Genomic DNA, 19,527 nt, shown 5'->3' on the forward strand with positions numbered 1-19,527 from the left:
CACACACACACACACACATCAAAACACTACAAATAACAACATAAATCTCCCTCCAATAACATCTCCAGCACAACTTAAACACACAATGGTCACCGAAAAATAATACTAACATTTCATTATATATTTAAATCTGTTTATTTTTTCCAATGGCCCAGGACTATGCACACGTGTCCCTCCCCACCCCCACCCATAATAAAACAGGTAAGTATACACCTCATATATACACACAACTCTTAACATAACGAGAGAGAGATATAACAACTTTTTTCTGACGTCATGATTCTATTCCTCAGCATTTAAGAGATCATTTTGTTTTGTGTTAATCAGTGGTAGTTTATCAGTGAACCATAACACAGTCTCGTATACCTGTTCAAGTCTTCAGCCCCTTCAGGAAGGTGTGTTTGGTCGCTGGTGCTGAGTAACTTTAATGGTTTTGTTTAACCTGAACTAACTTGTTACTTTTCCATCTCCTGTATACCTTCCTTTACAACAGTGCCTATTATTCCTTGCACAGTGCCTATCCTTCACAGTGCCTATACCTTGCCAACAGTGCCTATTATTCCTTAACAGTGCCTTTATTCCTTGCCAACAGTGCCTATTATCCTTGCCAACAGTGCCTATTATACCTGCCAACAGTGCCTATTATTCCTGCCAACAGTGCCTATTATTCCTTGCCAACAGTGCCTATTATACCTTGCCAACAGTGCCTATTATTCCTTGCCAACAGTGCCTATTATACCTTGCCAACAGTGCCTATTATATACCTATTATACCTTACCAACAGTGCCTATTATACCTGCCAACAGTGCCATTATTCCTTCCAACATGCCTATACTGCCAACAGTGCCTATTATACGCCAACAGTGCCTATTATACCTTGCCAACAGTGCTATTATACCTTACCAACAGTGCCTATTATACCTTGCCAACAGTGCCTATTATACCTACCAACAGTGCCTATTATTCCTTGCCAACAGTGCCTATTATACCTTACCAACAGTGCCTATTATTCCTTGCCAACAGTGCCTATTCCTTGCCAACAGTGCCTTTATACCTTGCCAACAGTGCCTATTATCCTTGCCAACAGTGCCTATTATTTACCAACAGTGCCTATATCCAACAGTGCCTATTCTGCCAACAGTGCCTATTATACCTTGCCAACAGTGCCTATTATACCTTGCCAACAGTGCCTATTATACCTTGCCAACAGTGCCTATTATACCTTGCCAACAGTGCCTATTATACCTTGCCAACAGTGCCTATTATTCCTTACCAACAGTGCCTATTTATTCCTTACCAGCAGTGCCTATTATCCCTTGCCAACAGTGCCACGGTCTAGTGCCTCCTCCACACAGCAACAGTTAAGTGGAACAAATGATTTACGAGGGAAAGTTCACTGAATAGAAAAAAAAAGCTTTATTCAAAATCTAAATTAATCTTTGTGTTTTTGTGGGGAGGAGGAGAGGAGGGGGAGGGGGGAGGGGGTTCAGGTGAGGTTTAGACACCCCAGTTTCTTTCACCAGTTGATTTAATTTACACCCTAATGTTACCTAGGAGGGGTTAGGTTAGGATATGTTGTGTTATGCTTTGTATTGTACTCTTATGTTTGGTTAGGTTAGGTTAGTGTTAGGTTAGGTTAGGTTAGGTTAGGTTAGTGTTAGGTTAGATTAGGTTAGGTTAGGTTAGGTTAGTGTTAGGAGTGTTTAATTACCAGGTGAAATAATTTGGGGTGCGTAATCTTCATATGATCCACTTTTTTACTTCTTTGAAATAAAAAATAAAATACCTGATCATAATAAAACTTCAATTAAATCTAAAGTCACAAAACCAATCCAGGAAACACTGACATAAATTCTGCAACTCACAAGGTTTATATTTGCATCACAACGAACAAAACTGAAGTTTGTTTACATTCATGGGGAAGAGGTCAAGCGTAAGCCTCGTAAATAACACGTATAGAAGAACATGTATAGAAGAACATGTATAGAAGAACATGTATAGAAGAACATGTATAGAAGAACATGTATAGAAGAACATGTATAGAAGTAGTTCCCTAAAACCCTTCAATCTCTAACGATATACTGAGACATATTATGAGAGATTATTATTAATATTTCCACAAGTGTTTACAGCGATCAAGTCTCAATCTTAACTAAAGGTCAAGTTAGTTACAAGAAAATATAATGAGTAAAGTCGTACATGTTTTGAAAGACGTTAATCACTTTTATGTGACTGTGGTGACTGTATAATGACTGTGTGGTGATTGTGGTGACTGTATAATGACTGTGTAGTGATTGTGGTGACTGTATAATGACTGTGTAGTGATTGTGGTGACTGTATAATGACTGTGTGGTGATGGTGGTGACTGTTTAATGACTGTGTAGTGATTGTGGTGAGTGTATAATGACTGTGTAGTGATTGTGGTGACTGTTTAATGACTGTGTAGTGATTGTGGTGACTTTAATGACAGTGTAGTGATTGTGGTGACTGTATAATGACTGTGTAGTGATTGTGGTGACTGTTTAATGACTGTGTAGTGATTGTGGTGACTGTTTAATGACTGTGTAGTGACTGTGGTGACTGTATAATGACTGTGTAGTGTGGTGATTGTATAATGACTGTGTAGTGATTGTGGTGACTGTATAATGACTGTGTAATAATTGTGGTGACTATAATGACTGTGCAGTGATTGTGGTGACTGTATAATGACTGCGTAGTAATTGTGGTGACTGTATAATGACTGCGTAGTAATTGTGGTGACTGTATAATGACTGTGCAGTGATTGTGGTGACTGTATAATGACTGTGTAGTAATTGTGGTGACTATAATGACTGTGTAGTGATTGTGGTGATTGTATCGACTGTGTAGTGTAGTGATTGTGGTGTTTGTGTAATGACTGTAGTGTAGTGGTTATATAAAGACTGTATTGTCTATAGTAACTGTGTAGTGACTGTATAACGACTGTAACACGATGGTAACTTGACTTGTATGTATTAACCTCATTCTATAGGACACAGGTAAGTAGTTTTAGGCAGGTCAAGTCTTTACCAGGTGTGTTAGCGCTTTATACCTGTTACCTCCACCCCCCTCTCCTCCTCCTCCCCTTTGCTCGTGACAACATCAACTTTCCTCTCTCTCTCTCTCTCTCTCTCTCTCGTCATGCCTCAAACGAAAAAACAAATTTCCGGAACATTAACCCTTCACCCTTCACCTCCCAGACGAGCCTTACCATCATTTCAGTCGAGACCCTTCCCTTCCCTCCCCTGTCACCCTTCCCCTGTCACCCTTCACTCACCTGCATCCTCCTTCCCACAACAACTACCACCGCCAACCTCCAGCATGCACGGAAATGAAAGTATGACTGACAGACAGACAGACAGGCAGACAGACAGACTAATAGGTATTATTGACAAACTGACAGAAAGGGATCATGAGATTACCATAGGGCTTCCGTATACAGGTAGATAAGGCAACCTAATTAAGATGAGATACCTGACATTCTTCGTCCCAACAGGTATTACTGAGCACCTGTGTTAATTACCTGTGTATACGATTTAATTAACTTGTATATCGGTAATTCGTCTCCCAAGTTCATCATTGAGACGTGAAGATGTTGTAAGGTTATTTAAATGGATTTTTGGATGGATGTTCATATGTTAAGACCACCATTTGTTGACAGGTTTATAAAGTGTGAAATGTAAGGGAGGGGAAGGGAGGTTAGGTTAGGTTAGGTTAGGTTAGGTTAGGTTAGGTTAAGTTAGGTTAGGTTAAAGCCTATTAAGACTGCTACCCTACTGAACCTTATGTTGTGCATTGAATCCTGAGCCTCGCCCAGAATGAAGAAAATTATAGCGAAGATGCTTCAGCCTAACCTAACCTAGACTGTCTCAATTTGGACATATCCTAACCTAACCTCAACAAACTCAGAACACAGCAGGTGGTAAAGACAGTCCCGTGCACCACGTTGAGGACCCACACGACCCACACACACAAGAGAGAGAGAGAGAGAGGCGTGATGTGGGCTGGTGTGTGTTTCTTAATGCCATAGTAGTGACATCAAGCAGGACAGGAAGACCATGACAATGATCAACAACACGAAGGTTAAGTAACTCAAGACCAGGTCGAGAATGGCATCGGTAGTGTCAGAGCCTGGCGATTAAGATAACACGTCTCTCGCACTTACCTGACAGGCTTCCGTGTGACACCCCGACACACACACACCGCCACGTCACCCACCATCACACGGGTTGCAACATTGCACTGAATCTATCGCTCACTGACTGGTGGTGGCAGCATGACACGACTGTTTCCAGGAGTTACTCGACATATTAACTGCACAATTATGTGAGTCATAATATCCAAACCTTGGGGTTCTAGGTCACAGGTTCAAGTCTTCGGCATGATGGTGTCCTGGGCAGGTAACCGGATCACCTGAAGGTTCACCCCCCCACACCACCTTATTACACCAGAAGATTAACCACCCTAACCTAACCTAACCAACACACAACCTCAGAACTCAACTGGGAAAAAACACAACCTCTATCCATTCCTGGGGAGGTTGAGAGCCACATAACCACGACACTTAATAGGCATTATTTAAATCCTCCACGATTCCCTATGTTAACTCTCTACAGCCTTATAGAACAAAATGACACTTATAAACGTTCTCTCAATTCCCAGCTGGACACTCGCTCGATGGGTCTTCAAGGTGTGTACATTATGAGGGACGAAGTTTCTCAAGACATCTCACCTTCAATCACTACCTGGCAAACACTGACGTTATCAGCCATATCACAGTCTTCGCAGGAGGAAGGGAGAGGGGGAGTGGTGGGATGGGGGAAGTTGAGGAGGAGGGGGAGCGTATAAGGTATGGTGGGGGAATAGGGGGAGTGTGGTGGGGGAATAGGGAGAGTGGGGTGGGGGGAAGGGTGTGGGGTGGGGAGGTGAGGGAGAAGGCTATTGTACCCACCTTGAGATAAGCGAGATAAGGTGATACAACGTGGGTCTTTGGCGGCACACATTATGTTGTACTGACAAGGTGAGTTGGGAGGCGCCCTAGATATTGATGCAATAAACCATTATGACAAACACGCACACACAGAGAGAGAGAGAGAGAGAGAGAGAGAGAGAGAGAGAGAGAGAGAGAGAGAGAGAGGCGGTGTGCTTTGTTCAGATGGGTCTCGGGAGCTGTAGTCTCGTAATCTATGAGAGCCAGTCCACAGTGAAACCTTTGTTTATATAATGGGGGTTTTAAGGCAAGGTGAGGAACTGCACAACCTTGTTATCTGCCGCCGTCTCACTGTACTCTGGGGGATGGTCTTAGGAGGGACATCTATCTAATCACCTTGAGATATTGTCTCCGAGAATTGCAATCTTAAAGAGTTGCATTCACGTCACAACAGAATAACCATCTCGTCAACAGAATCTGGTTTTAGTGATGTGAACTCGATAAGAAGTGACGTCAAAAACATCACTTATGAACAACATCAAATAACAACACCTATCTTCTGTCTATACGTAAAACAAAACAAAAATCAAAAGTAATAAATATTCAACTAATTGTGATAAGAATTTACTATACAGAAAACGAACCATCAATAAAAAAAAATCGGTTATAGAGAACCAATGTTTTATTACCAGTAAGAGCGAGTCCATCAAACATGTACCGCCAAGTTGTCTCAAATATTTATACCACCTCAGGAACTTCCCACAAACTTCTCCCATTCCAATGTTGTTTTCTTTTCATTTCTAAGTTTACGTTCGGCTGCTTCAAGTCCTCTAAAAAAAAAATTATATCTGGAACGACGTCTCCAAATGTTAATAGCTAAAGTTTCCACGTTTGAGCAATATTATGTGAAGATCTGTATAGCTTCGTATTAATAAATATATATTCTGATATTATTTCTCCCGTTCTGGTATATATATATAACTACTATCCAAACTTTATATCAATGTAGTCTTGAACGCGAGTCACTGTAAACGCTGCAGTAGCCTTGAAAACAGTGAAGTGAGACTACAAGAGTGTGTTTATGTAATCTAATGAGACTAATTGAGACATTCTTATGTATAATTCCACATATGTAGGTAAAAGTATCGCTGGCATTTATTCCAAGTACGATGAGAAGGTTTCTTCGTTATAACATTCTCTCTCTACTGCTGGCGTTTCGTGCATTTTCGAGATAGTAAAAAAAAAATAATACTACAAATGAACTCGATACGTTTTACCTTATATAGAATTTTATTAGTTTTATGTACGTATTCACTGCACCATAATACTACGTTCACTAATTTCAAGTCATCAGTCGTCTGGTTCTGTGGCTGTTATTGATGTCTTTGTTCTTACTTATAATTGCATTTTCTGATGTTTTGTTTGAGATTAACGAACTGGTTTTTTTTTATTTAAATTATGATAATTATCTCTTTATTGTCTATTATTTTTTTATCATCCAATGTTTTATTATTAGTCTTTATTTATTAATTTGTTTAATATTATGTTTCACTGTTCCGTCTCTACCAACTCCTAAACGAAAACAAACTTTCTTTCTCGTTAAACTGTTATCGTACATATAAACAACAGAACTACGGCCTTTGATTGGCTGAATAATGAACATATAATCCAATAGGCTTATAGGAATAGATGTGATAAGACTGAAGTGCCCCTTGTGTAGTGTTAGTCAAATATGTAAGGAAAGCCACGATGTTTATGCTCTTGTTACCACCTGAAGTTTACTGTACCTGAACAACGATATTATAGAGCATACAGCTGTGAGATCAGGAGTGACAGTAATCTTATTCCATCCATTACATATCTTATATTTTTCCATTGATTTCTCCATCCATGTTATGAGTGAATGTTAGGTGATACTTTTGTTGGATGGAGGAAGAGCCGTATTATGGGATTAAGGCAGATAAGTTACTTGGGTTACAGGACCTAGCAATGTTATTGAATAGTTTCCTTGGATGTCTAGATTTAACCTCACAGTTGAATTGTACTAAATGTGTCAGCCAAAAGACCATCTACATAATTCTGGTCTGTTAATCAAAGTTGTTATTTCAGAATATAAGTCTGATTTATGGGGCTAGGAATTGGGGGTACTGCTGAGAGAGAGAGAGAGAGAGAGAGCCACACACACACACGGTTGAGGGCGTGGCCGTCATCACCCAACAATCACCGCCCTCATTCTCAAAGCTTTCTAGTGAATTTTTCTCATAATGGTGATGCGTGAGTGCGTTAAGCCTACCTAATTATCTACAATACAAGGACGACAGTGGGTGGCAGCGGGTGGTTATGGGTGGTAGTGAGTGGTGAGGGATGGTAGTGGGTTGCGGTGGGTGGCAAAGGGTGGTAGCAAGTGGCAGTGGGTGGTTTGGAACATAACCCCCTCCCCCCCTGAATTTTAAGGTGAAACTCTACCGTAACTAAAAACATCACCAAGGAAAATAAAAAGAAATCCGCATAATCTGTGAGACTTAACACCACATGACTACAAGAGGTAACACACTCTTACCTTACCTCATTAACTTTTCGAAGACTCTAGTTTGTTTACATCTTCACTGAGGAGGAGGAGGTTCCATAACTATACCACACAGACCTCAGGTGATACAACACCAAACTGAAGGGGCACAGACGAACACCTTCAGGTAGATAACGTTTAAGGTAACTTCATTAACGTATTTTATTCTTAAACCTTTTAATATTGGACTAATTTTTTTTAAGTCACAGAAAGTCTACTTAAGGGAAATTTTTATCTTGATTCCTGTATCTTTTAGCTATCACACCACATTTCGCCGGTTATATAATACTAATTTAAAATTCACTTTCAAAGACCGTACAGTGGTTGTTTATGAGCAGTAATACATCATAACAGATAACTAATACCAGGTTAGGTTAGGTTAGGTATACCAGACGAAGCTCAAAAGTTAAGCTATATCCCACCTTCACACACACACGAGAGTCCCAGAACACCGTCTCTAAAAAGGGTAGCGGCAACTGCAAAGCCTCAACACACCCAAACACACAGACACGCGGGCTTATCAACACGAGTTATCGCCCTCCCGAGCTCCAAACCTCTTTCAAGCCGTCCATGTAAACAGACAGGAGGAAAATGATAGACAGTACCCCCTCCTCCCCCCCCCAAAGACTCCCCTCACTACCCGAAGCGAGGAACCATCTTTAACCTGTACTGTATATTATTATTCCGTTTGACAGGTGAGTCGATGGTAAGATACGAGTACTTGACAGAGTAGCCGCTGCTTGGTCTAGGTCTTGTCAGGGTCCGCCACACAGCGTCAAGACCATGTTGGTTAGGAATATATATATCCCCGTGAACAGCAGGTGACAGGTATGTGCTATGGATTCAGTGATTAGCTTATAAGAAATAAAGAAAACCACACACCTGTATAATATGTATGTATGTATGTATGTATGTATGTGTGTATGTATGTATGTATGTATGTGAAAGGGGAAGGGGGTATGGAGGTGGATAAAAAGGGTGGAAAGAAAGGAGGGAGGAAGAGAATAAGGGAGAAATGGAGAGAAAGAGTGAGGAAGGAAGAGAAAAGGGGGGAGGGAGTGAGAGAGTGAGGACGAATGATGCTTCAAAATAATGACAAATGATCATGATGGCATTAAAGTGATGATGATGATGACAATGATGACGATGACAGTGATAGAAACAGATGACAGAAATATGACAGAAATATGACAGATATGTGTGTGGTGTGTGACATTTTAGAGTAACGATGGACGAGGAGAAGAGAATCACACGTCAGTAATAATAAAATAACACTTAGAATAATAAAGGTAATTCTCAAGGGTGTTTTAAAAAAGGCTCCAGAAGGATCCCGCATATAAAGTTGAAACACGATCGTCTTTTGTTTTCATAACCTCGATCCACCAAACACTTGAAATAAACAACAAAAAATAATAATAATAATAACAGTCTAATAATAGTCCAAACAATTAATATTTTTTTTTATATTTATTTTCTCTTTGTTGTTTTTTTTTTTTTCATTCCAGGAACAATTCAATTTGCGTTCCGTGAATTAAACTTTGGATACGGGCAGTTACACACACACACAGTGGGTCACGGCAGCGGTTTATGGTCCAGTGAGCTGTTCTGTGTGTGTGTGTGTGTCTGTCTGTGTCTGTCTGTCTGTCCTTTTGTCTGTTTGTATGCTGGTTTCTGTCTGTTCACTTATGTGTTTATGTCTCTCGGTCTGTGTCTGTTTACCTGTGTGTTTGCGTCTGTGGGTCTGTCTGTATCTGTCACTTTCTATCTTTATCTTCCCCGTCTCTTGTTTTTCTCTCTGTCTCTTTCCCAGTTTCTTTCTCTCTATCTTTGCTTTTCATAATCTTTTGTTCGTCTGATTCTGTCCGTCTTCCCAGCCTCTGTTTGTCTACCTGTCTGTTGTTCTCTGTCTCTCTCACTGTCTAAACGTCATTCTTCCCGTCTCTATCGGCCTGTCTGTCTATTTAACTCTGTTTCTCTGTCTATCTCACTGCTGTTAACGTCATTGTCATTAAGCTCTTCCTCTAAGGTCGTGTCCTAATGACTTGACCATTTGATTTCCGACCTTCAGAGCACCAATAATTGATCTTGCATAAAGAGCTAAACAACCACAATGATTGATGACCTCTTGACCTTAAATAAACAACAATAATGACTCATGACCTCTACAATATGACCCCAACTAACACATTAATGACATAATTCACACCAATAAATGAATCAATCAACCATTTTGACCTTAAATAACTCCACAATGACAAAACCTGAGTCCATAAATACGCTAAATGACCCCTCAATAACCTATGACCTTCGACCTCTTCTGACCACTAAATAAAATCCCTCAGTGGTGATTTAAATTGGATCAGGAAATATAGTGTGAAGTTAAATCGTATGTATGTGTATATGTGTATGTGTGTGTGTGTGTGTGTGTGTATGTGTGTGTATGTGTGTGTGTGAAACGCCCTTAGTGGCCACTGTCGTACGGTGGGTCCTTAAAATTTTGTGGGTAAGAAAGGTAATTCAGGTTTGGGGGGGTGATGGTTATTGGGGAGGGGGAGGAGGGGTGAGGGTTATTGGGGGAGGAGGAGGAGGGGGTGAGGTGGGGGAAAAGGAGGGGTGAGGGTGGGGGAAAGGGAGGGGAGGATCGGGTTAGAGAGAGAGGGGGAGGTGGGGGTTAGGAGGGAGGAGTGAGGGGAAGGGGACAAAGGAAGGGGGAGGGGGTGTTGGTGTTAGGGGAAGAGAGGGGGGGGATAAAGAATACTACAGAGGCTTTATCCTATCACAAAGGCTTCATTATATAACAGGTCTTAACTCACCCACAAACTCAACCCATCATTCTCTTAACAACAAAAATATCGAAATAATAAAGTAATTAAAGAATAAACCAAAATAACAAGTGAATAAAGAATGAAATGAATAAAATACATAAATAACGAATGAAATAAAATGAATGTTAAGTGATACGATTACAAACAACAACTCTCTCTCTCTCTCTCTCTCTCTCTCTCTCTCTCTCTCTCTCTCGTGTTGTCGAGGTGAATCATAACAAACTCACAACAACCAGACATATGAATTAATTGTCTACATAATAATAAACTATGTGTACAATATGATTTTCCTCCAATACTGATACATTCATTTGTTGATAGAAATTCAGAACGTTTTTGAAGTCAATTTCCGACAAACGTTTCTGATATAGGAATTGGGACGAGTTTACGATATCCTTATAGTCCTAAGAAAGTATCGTTTTAATATGAATGATAAAATATGTTAAATTTTTACTTCGTTCCCTGTAGATCAAAATTATGTAGGTTTTATTATTATTTTTAATCTAATGACAGTATTGAAGGTACAGGTACAGGTACAGGGATTTCAAAATAATAATACACACACACACACACACACACACACACACACATACACACACACACACACACACACACACACCAATGACACAATATACCACGAGACAGGTATATAGACAGGACGTAGTGTAATCAAGGACTCTGATATCACCAATACCTGTCACAACTTCCTCTTACCTGTCAAAAGTTTGCGTAATTAAGCGTGTTATATATCCCAACAAGGACAGGTACGCCAGGTAAAGGAAGTTAAATATTGTAAGAAGGATAATTTAGCAAAGGAAGTTAAATATTGTAAGAAGGATAATTTAGCGGCTGTGGTGACTCCCCTGTAAGTGATGAAGGAGGAGCTTGAGTTTTGCCGCCCATTTGTACGCATGCGCTGTCTGAATGTAAACAATAGACTCGATCCATGGTGCGTAATACAGTCAATAGATTATTATGCCTTCTTACGGTAGTTGGATAACCGGATAGATGGATAGCTACGTTAATACCCCCTTTTGCACTTTAGTCCCGCGGAAATTCATAATAATAAATACAATATTATGCATTATACCACTGCGTCATAATCTTCGATACCATCTCATTATAAATCGACTTTCCACCACATTACTTGGACAGACTTGCAGATATTACACCAACAGATCACCAAAATACATAGTCAACCATAGGTATGAAGATGGGTGTCTTATGGTATTCGAACCTATAAACCTCTCAAACAGTCTTCTAGCAGTACGGCATTCTGTTTTCGTTAATGTTACTGTGTATATATTGTAATATTATCAGTGTTATTAATATTTCCCCTATTGACTCACATATTTTTATAAAATGTCTGTACAGATACAATTTGTCTAACTGTTATGAAGTGTGTCTCAAGTGTTGCTTCAATGATGTCCCCTTTTTATGAAACTGATTCGACTGACACTTAATTGTATCGAGTTTTGAATTCTGTTCGAAATAAACTGAAAAGTAGTGGTAGTAAAGTGTTAAAAGGGTAGACAGACTAACAGCTATATCTCTCACCAGTTCAATCACATGGTTCCTTACCGTCTCAATCAGCTGACTTACCTCGCTGACTTTACACTTGTCAGGATGCATGTCACACTCACCTGTAATTAAGACAAAGACGTCATCAGTACAAAAGACGACAGTACTTACATATGATACAAAAATACATTTAATACAGTTAGAACGATTTTTTGTACCCAGATGATAAAAATTGGCTACAAATATTATGAAACCATAAAAAAAATATTCTTGGAAAACAGAATTAAGTTAGAGACCTACCTGGCGGGGCAGGAGGGTTACCTGGATAAGCCTAAGGATAGAATGGATGCCAAGAAAAGATAAGAAGGGCTACTTGAATAAGCTGTTGGTTAGAATAGATACACAGATAAGCTTAGAAGAGGTAGTACCTGGATAAGCTTTAGGATATAAAGAATTACCTGACAAAAGCTTTATGGAAGATGAGGAAGACTTAGGTAAACTTTAAGCCAAGAGAAGGAGATGGACAAGTTTTGGAGGAGGACCTTGTCTAAGCCACCAACAACGTGAGGTCCTGCTCGAAAGTTTTAAGATGGAGGGGGGGAGTGGGGGGGGCTATCCATCTGTACTCGGGGCTGGTCCAATGGGCCCCAGTCCTCATAGGTCTGAATCTAATGGGCTCCTATCCTGATGCTAAGGTAAGGCTGGGTGTAGTTAGGTTAGGTTAGGCTAATTTTCGATAAGTTAGGTTAAGCTGGGTTGGGTTGGGTCAGGTTGGGTTGGGTTAGGTATGATTAGATTAGAAAAAGGTTAGGTTAGGTTAGGTTAGCTTCTTATACAAATGTGACCTAATGACAAGCCACATCGTTTAACCCTACCATCGCCTCGGTCAGAAAAACAACAACACCCATCTCCTTAATTTGGGCCCAAGAGACGAAAAATTATAATCTTTATAGGACATGAAAAAACCTTACCTGAACACCTTGGCCAGAAAAAGAGACCCATTAATTATGTTATCAACGAGACATAGATTAAGGTTACCTGATATTTTTCTATGTCAAGACCAACACAGGGAATATAACATAGATAATATATATATATACTAAAACCTCTATACGAAAGCAACATGAGGGGTCACAGCTGTTGACATTTTACACCACAACATTTCTCCTTTAACTCTGTATATCAATATATTCATATGGTCTCCTCTACACCTGACAAAACACCTCAGGTATTTCCCTTCCTTACTTGTGTCTCTCTTGTTTGTCCACAGGTAACTTAATAACTCAAAACATGTTTATATTTTACACCTAAACAGTTTTGGCTGGTCGGGTTTACTCAACACTCCATTAAACGAGTCGTTGGCTGGTCGGGTTTACTCAACACTCCATTAAACGAGTCGTTGGCTGGTCGGGTTCACTCAACACTCCATTAAACGAGTCGTTGGCTGGTCGGGTTTACTCAACACTCCATTAAACGAGTCGTTGGCTGGTCGGGTTTACTCAACACTCCATTAAACGAGTCGTCAATGTTTATCTCGTTTATAGACGCCTTATTATATCTTATTGTGTATATAAATTTGATATGACACAAAACCTGAAGGCATTAATATGTTGATGTAGGTATGAGTTTGTGATTAGGTGAGAGTAATAATATCCTGCACTAGGGTAGCGTTCAGTTCTGGAGTGTTACTTATTTTGGAGGAGGAGGAGGGGAAGGGGAAGATAAGGAGGAGGAGGGGGGAAGAAGAAGAGGAGGAGGAAGAAGAAGAAGAAGTGGATGATTAAGAGGAGGAGGAGGAACTTGTTTGTGGGGTGTGAGGTTAAGGTGACCACATACACAACAGTGTGACCCATAAGCCTCTCACCACAACTCAGGGATCTTACTATATGCTGATGGAGTTAGGTTAGGTTAGGTTAGGACTGGGGCCAAATTAGCATACACACATCAGGGAGAATTTCGACATCTTTGTATGGTAATGGAGGTGGAGTGAGTGGGTGGAGGGAAATGGTGGAAGGGTGTAGAGGGGGGAAGGTTACAGGAGAGTAGATGTACAGGGGGGTAGGGGAGGGGTAGAGGGGGTAGGGGTGTAGAGGGGGTAGGTAGAGGGGGGTAGGTGTAGGGGGTAGGTAGAGGAGGTGTAGAGGGGGGTGGGGGGAGAGGGGGGGGTAGAGGGGGGGGTGGGGTGTAGAGGGGGGGGGTAGGTGTAGAGGGGGGGGTATAGGGGGGGGGTAGGGGGGGGTGTTAGAGGGGGGGTAGGTGTAGGGGGTAGGTGTAGAGGGGGTAGGTGGAGGGGGTAGGTAGAGGGGGGTAGGGGTAGAGGGGGTAGGTGGGAGGGGGGGTAGGTGTAGAGGGGGGTAGGTAGAGGGGGGGTGTAGAGGGGGGTTAGGTGTAGAGGGGGTTAGGGGTGTAGAGGGGGGGTAGGTGTAGAGAGAGGGAGGCGGGAGGATGTAGTGAGAGGGAGGGCGGGAGGATGTAGTGAGAGGGAGGGCAGAGGAGGAGGGTTGGGTGGAGGGAGGGTTGAGGAAACTACCCTTTTCACAATGTCAGTGAAAATGACCTTCAATCACTCAAAGGTTAACCAGAGAGAAGACAGACGGACAAACACACTGACAGAGACTGAATGGCAGACAGACAGGCCAGGCAATACGATACAAACTTTACACATTTCGCGGCAGAGTAAACAACAACAACTATAATGGTCAGGACAATAACAAAAGGATGGATATATGTCTTTTAACTTACCTTTATCAAATTTAAAAATATGATCCATCTTGACGACTGTATGAGTAGCGTTCAAGATATCTTATTCCTTCCTTTCTTGTCAAAATATAGCACACGTTATCACTTAATATCGCAAAGAAAATATATCACTCTCTTCAATAATATTTACTTTCAATTGTTACACACGCAAAACACTTCGCTCGACGATTAATCATATTCCACTTTTTAACTCGTAGGTGAGCAGAGAGGTGGCGGGGAGGAGGAGGAGTGGGTCACACAACACGCCGACCATCACTCTCCTGCTAACCAACACCCACGTCTGGCTCCTCACCTTCACCTGGAGCGCCACACAAGGTCCTCGTACACTCCCTCCAGCCACAACTACACACTTTCCCCTCCAACGTTAGTAAATATACATGTGTGTGTGTGTGTGTGTGTGTGTGTGTGTGTGTTTTGGTTTTGTGTGGGTGTGTCTTGACTCGTCTAGACACCCAGAGAGAGAGAGAGAGAGAGAGAGGGAGACACACATACACAGACACACTCCGCACTAGGCACTGATATGTTCAGAGAATACTGCACCAAGTCTCCTAACTTCTCTTGCCACACTGATAAGACGTCACTATACTCTCTAATATATATTCATTCCACCCCAGACTTCACCATCAACACTCATCTTCACCTCCAACATGAATCACACCCTATCAACTACTTGTTTTAGTTGTAGAATAAGTTAAAATTCTTGTAGATGATGCATGAGGGAGTTCTAAATGGCCCAAGTTCATTACCAGGTACTCTTGACAAGCCGTGTGAGTCAGACTATGGGCCGAGTGGTGAGATAAGATATATAGATATTGGCGGTGGTGATAGCGGTGAAGGTATAAGGTCTCCCCCAAGGTGGTCGCGTCGGTCGTAAGGTCCACTTGTGTTTGTTGTCAACACTAGCGGATGTTTCATTATCTTTTCATTTACTATTTTCATTGTATATATCTTCTGGTCTCGTTGTTTCGTCTTCCTGTCAATGTGTATTTGCTCGAAACAAGGCTGACAAACTGGGTTCACACAAAGGAGTGTTAGTTACAAGACTAGCGAGGTCATCCTAAAACTGTATCTTGCTCTTGTGAGACCACACCTGGATTACGCAGTTCAGTTCTGGTCACCGTATTACAGAATGGATATAGAATCCTTGGAAAGAATCCAGAGGAGAATGACAAGACTAATCCCGGGCATTAGGAACCTTGAGTATAGAGACAGGTTAAAGCATCTTAATTTGCACTCCCTCGAGAGACGTAGAGCGAGGGGCGACCTGATAGAGGTGTATAAGTGGAAGGCAGGGCTAAACAAAGGTGATATAACAAAGGTACTCAAACTATTCAACCATGAACGAACTCGTAGCAATGGTTTTAAATTAGACAAATTTAGATTTAGGCGCGAGATAGGTAAACATTGGTTTGGAAATAGAGTAGTGGATGAGTGGAACAAGTTACCAAATATCATCATTAACTCGAACACGCTGGGTAGCTTCAAACATAGGTTGGATGGATATATGAGCGATAGGGGTTGGGTGTAAAAGGGACTGCCCAGTATGGGCCAATAGGCCCGCTGCAGTTTCCTCCATTCTTATGTTCTTATTTGTCATCGTATTTTCCCATCTATAGTCGTCTCGTACAGGTGATAAGTTATCGCTATCAGTTGCGACTCGTCATTATTTCTTCTTTCCTACACACACACACACACACACTATACAGTCAAACGCTCCTAATGGTCAGTTAACTGTTGCAATCTTTTCGTTTTCTGCAACATTGGACAGATGGTGAACACTAAAGATGCATATTCCACCCTTTATTTTTCTCTTTTATCTCAAAATTGAACGAATTAGTAATTTATTTTCGTCGGTGTATTAAGTTTGAATCCTTCTGTATCTTATCGGAACCATACTAATCTCCGGAACTGGAACCGTCAATAATTTATTCTTGAAACTGTGGATTTGGTTATGAGGCGACGCAACTGTTGAGCAATGATGAATGTTAATCGATGACGTCATTTCTAACCAAAAGCATGTGACGTCAAAACCTAACCAATCATGTATGAATTTAGCAATGACGTCATAGCTAGACCAGTGAATGTGGAATCTTAAGCGGTGACGTCACAGCTAACGAATCATATAGGACTTTCCAATGATGACGTCAAAACTAACCAATCCTGTACGAGCTTAATGTTGACGTCATAACACTCGCCCCACCCACCTGAAGAAAACGCTTCACTGCAGGTTGTATAACTGATTTTGAACCTTTTAACGGAACTTTAACAGAACCTATTGTGAATAACTTAAAAAAATATAGATTATTATAGACAAACAAGAAATAAAGTAATTTTTGTATCGTAGAGTTTTAAAAAAGTTACTGCAATGGTAAACTTCTTAGGAATAAAAAACCAAAAAACAAAATCAAAATCTATGTTAATGATTCAACAGCAACATTAACACAATTAATTTAACTCCCCAAATGTAGTACATGATAACAAGTCAATTAGAAGCGTTAATTAGCATATTCTTATCAGTGCTAATATGTTCTCTTAGTCACCCCGGTAATGTGTTAAGACTTAATTTGATTCTTTTGACTCATTTAGGATATTTTAGGATAGCTTTATATATCAACAAGAAGATGGTAATTTGTCGACTTAAATTTCTTCGTATTTTTCAGGTGTAAAGTTTACCTGTGTGGCCAGCTGATGGGTTAATATCCTATGTAGGTATTAGTAATCTGTATATTCATCTTGTTATATCTACAAAGACAATTATATTTACCAGAGGAACATATATATATATAGCCTAGGTGGTATTATTCCCACGGTGGTAAAAGGTGAAAATAATATATACATCGTAAAATAATATTCGTGACAGTAAATTCACGTAATCGTCATAAATATAATTTTTACTGACAGAAATATTATACATTCATTATTATTCACTACAAAAAAATAGATATAGCTAATATAGTGTAGATATATAGGATATATACCTGTTGAAAATATCTAGGTTAATATAATATAAATATCCTTTAATACCTGTTGGTAGAAATATTAATGTATTTATGGATTATTTGATAGTTATTGACAAAATATATTTATTAACGTGTAAAGTGGTGGTGGGAGGAAGGACTGGGTTACGCCACTCCACCCTGAACTGCAGCCGGCGGAAACTGACTCAGCCCAACACTATGCTATTGCTAGCTTCACATTTTCTCACAGATTGAGGACTGACGACGACAGCTGATGTAATCCTCTCCGCTCGGGTAATAGTATACTTTATGTATTATGGAGTATGCGGTGATTCTGTCTGGAGTATTTTCATCGAGAATTTTGACTGGTGATGGTGTTGAGAAGTGGTGATAGGCGGTGGTGGTGATGGTGGTGGTGGTGATAGGTAGTGGTGATGGTGGTAAGGTTTCCCGCCATGGCTCTTTAACACCTTCCACTGATGGTTAATGTTGATCCACCGTTTTCTCTTACTGTCAGGGAGAACTACCATGTTTATTTATGGTAATTCCCCTCTCTCTCTTCATTAACGTCTATCATATTTACAGGAGACTTGAACATTAACATTTTAATGGCTTTACCTTTTACATCCATTACTTCATCCGTAAATAAACACCACCCTAACGAACTAAGTACTTTATCCTCATGAATATTTAATCAATAATTAAGAAGCTTTGAGTAAAGGATAATTGTTTGAGGTAATCTTGTGGAAATGGCGAGAAACACAAGAGATGGTTGGTCGTCTCAGAGCTGCGAGCGAGGACTACAGTGACGGGGGGGGGGGTCACGTCAGGGTCACTCACCTTTACCCTAGTGAGGTCACCGGGTCATGAAACAGCAGAGGGAGGAAGGTGTGAGGGAGGGGGGAAATAGGTCAGGTCAAGGAATCACTCTCTCAGGCTCAGGTGTCACAACACTACACAGAGACAGGACCTACTGCAGGAGATGACGCACAACACCTCCACACACACGCAGTATAAAGTAAAGGAGGCAGCAGGTGGTGATGGTGTGGCACATAATACTCCTGGTAGGTCTTAAGACTCTCTCACTGCTTCATAAGGTAACGGCGTGAAGGGTCAGCTTTGTTATAACCTGACCAGCGTATATTATTTAGGCTATGAATTGTGGGTAATGGTAGTGATTGTATGTACACAAGGACCACAACTCACCTGAGGGGGTAGGTTCTCTTTCCTCCCTGCTAGACGGTATGTGTTCTGCTCCACGCCTTCCTCAACACTGTGGCAGGAGGAGGAGGGCGTGGCCACTTTTTGGTCAGGTCATGATTCAAGTGGGTAGTGTTTACTCAGTTTGTTGCCTTGTGCAGATTTCGTGGAGTGTGAAGGAGTTTTTAATATATTAAGTGGTGGCAAGGAAAGGTGTATGAACGTACGAACACACACACACACACACACACACACACGGTCCACCACCAAACCAATACATTCTGCAAGTAAAACAAAAACAAAAAAAATCCAGGAAACCTTAACCAAACACACTTCATTACCAACATTTTAAGAGGTTCCCAGGACCAGCTGCGGCGGAGGTAATCATCAACAAACCCCCCCCCCAAAAAAAAACCTCAGGTAACGTAATTAAAAGGAAAATTGAAAAACTCCTCAGGTGACTGTTTACCTTGAGTTAATTATACCTTGTCTGTGTCGTTGCAGCTCCTGTGTTTAATTAATAGGATGATGTGTTGGGTTTTATGTACAGTCAAGTTACCAAGAAACTTATAAAATATTACCCGATGGTGTTTGACCATCGTGATGCAAATATTCCCCCCATCTGTTCCCCCTTAACTGCCCCCCTTCCTCCCCAACGATACCCTCGCCCTCCGTAACAACCCCTCCCTCTTTCCCCTACCTACTCCCCTCCTCCCCTACCTCTCCCCTCCCTCCCCTACCTACCCAGTC

General features: G+C 41.0%; 1 protein-coding gene across 1 annotated transcript in view; it reads right to left on the bottom strand.

The window, feature by feature from the left end:
* Positions 1 to 15,007, bottom strand: part of LOC121861540 (breast cancer anti-estrogen resistance protein 3 homolog) — a 107,913-nt gene extending 92,906 nt beyond the window's left edge. The window contains exon 1 of the mRNA XM_042359387.1: positions 14,603 to 15,007. Coding sequence (XP_042215321.1) covers positions 14,603 to 14,630 — 28 coding nt within the window. The 5' untranslated portion in view covers positions 14,631 to 15,007. The remainder of the gene's footprint in view (positions 1 to 14,602) is intronic.
* Positions 15,008 to 19,527: the final 4,520 nt, after the last annotated feature.

The sequence above is a fragment of the Homarus americanus genome, unplaced genomic scaffold, assembly GCF_018991925.1.
Source record: "Homarus americanus isolate GMGI-L3 unplaced genomic scaffold, GMGI_Hamer_2.0 scaffold24260, whole genome shotgun sequence".
In the NCBI taxonomy this organism is placed as follows: Eukaryota; Metazoa; Arthropoda; class Malacostraca; order Decapoda; family Nephropidae; genus Homarus; species Homarus americanus.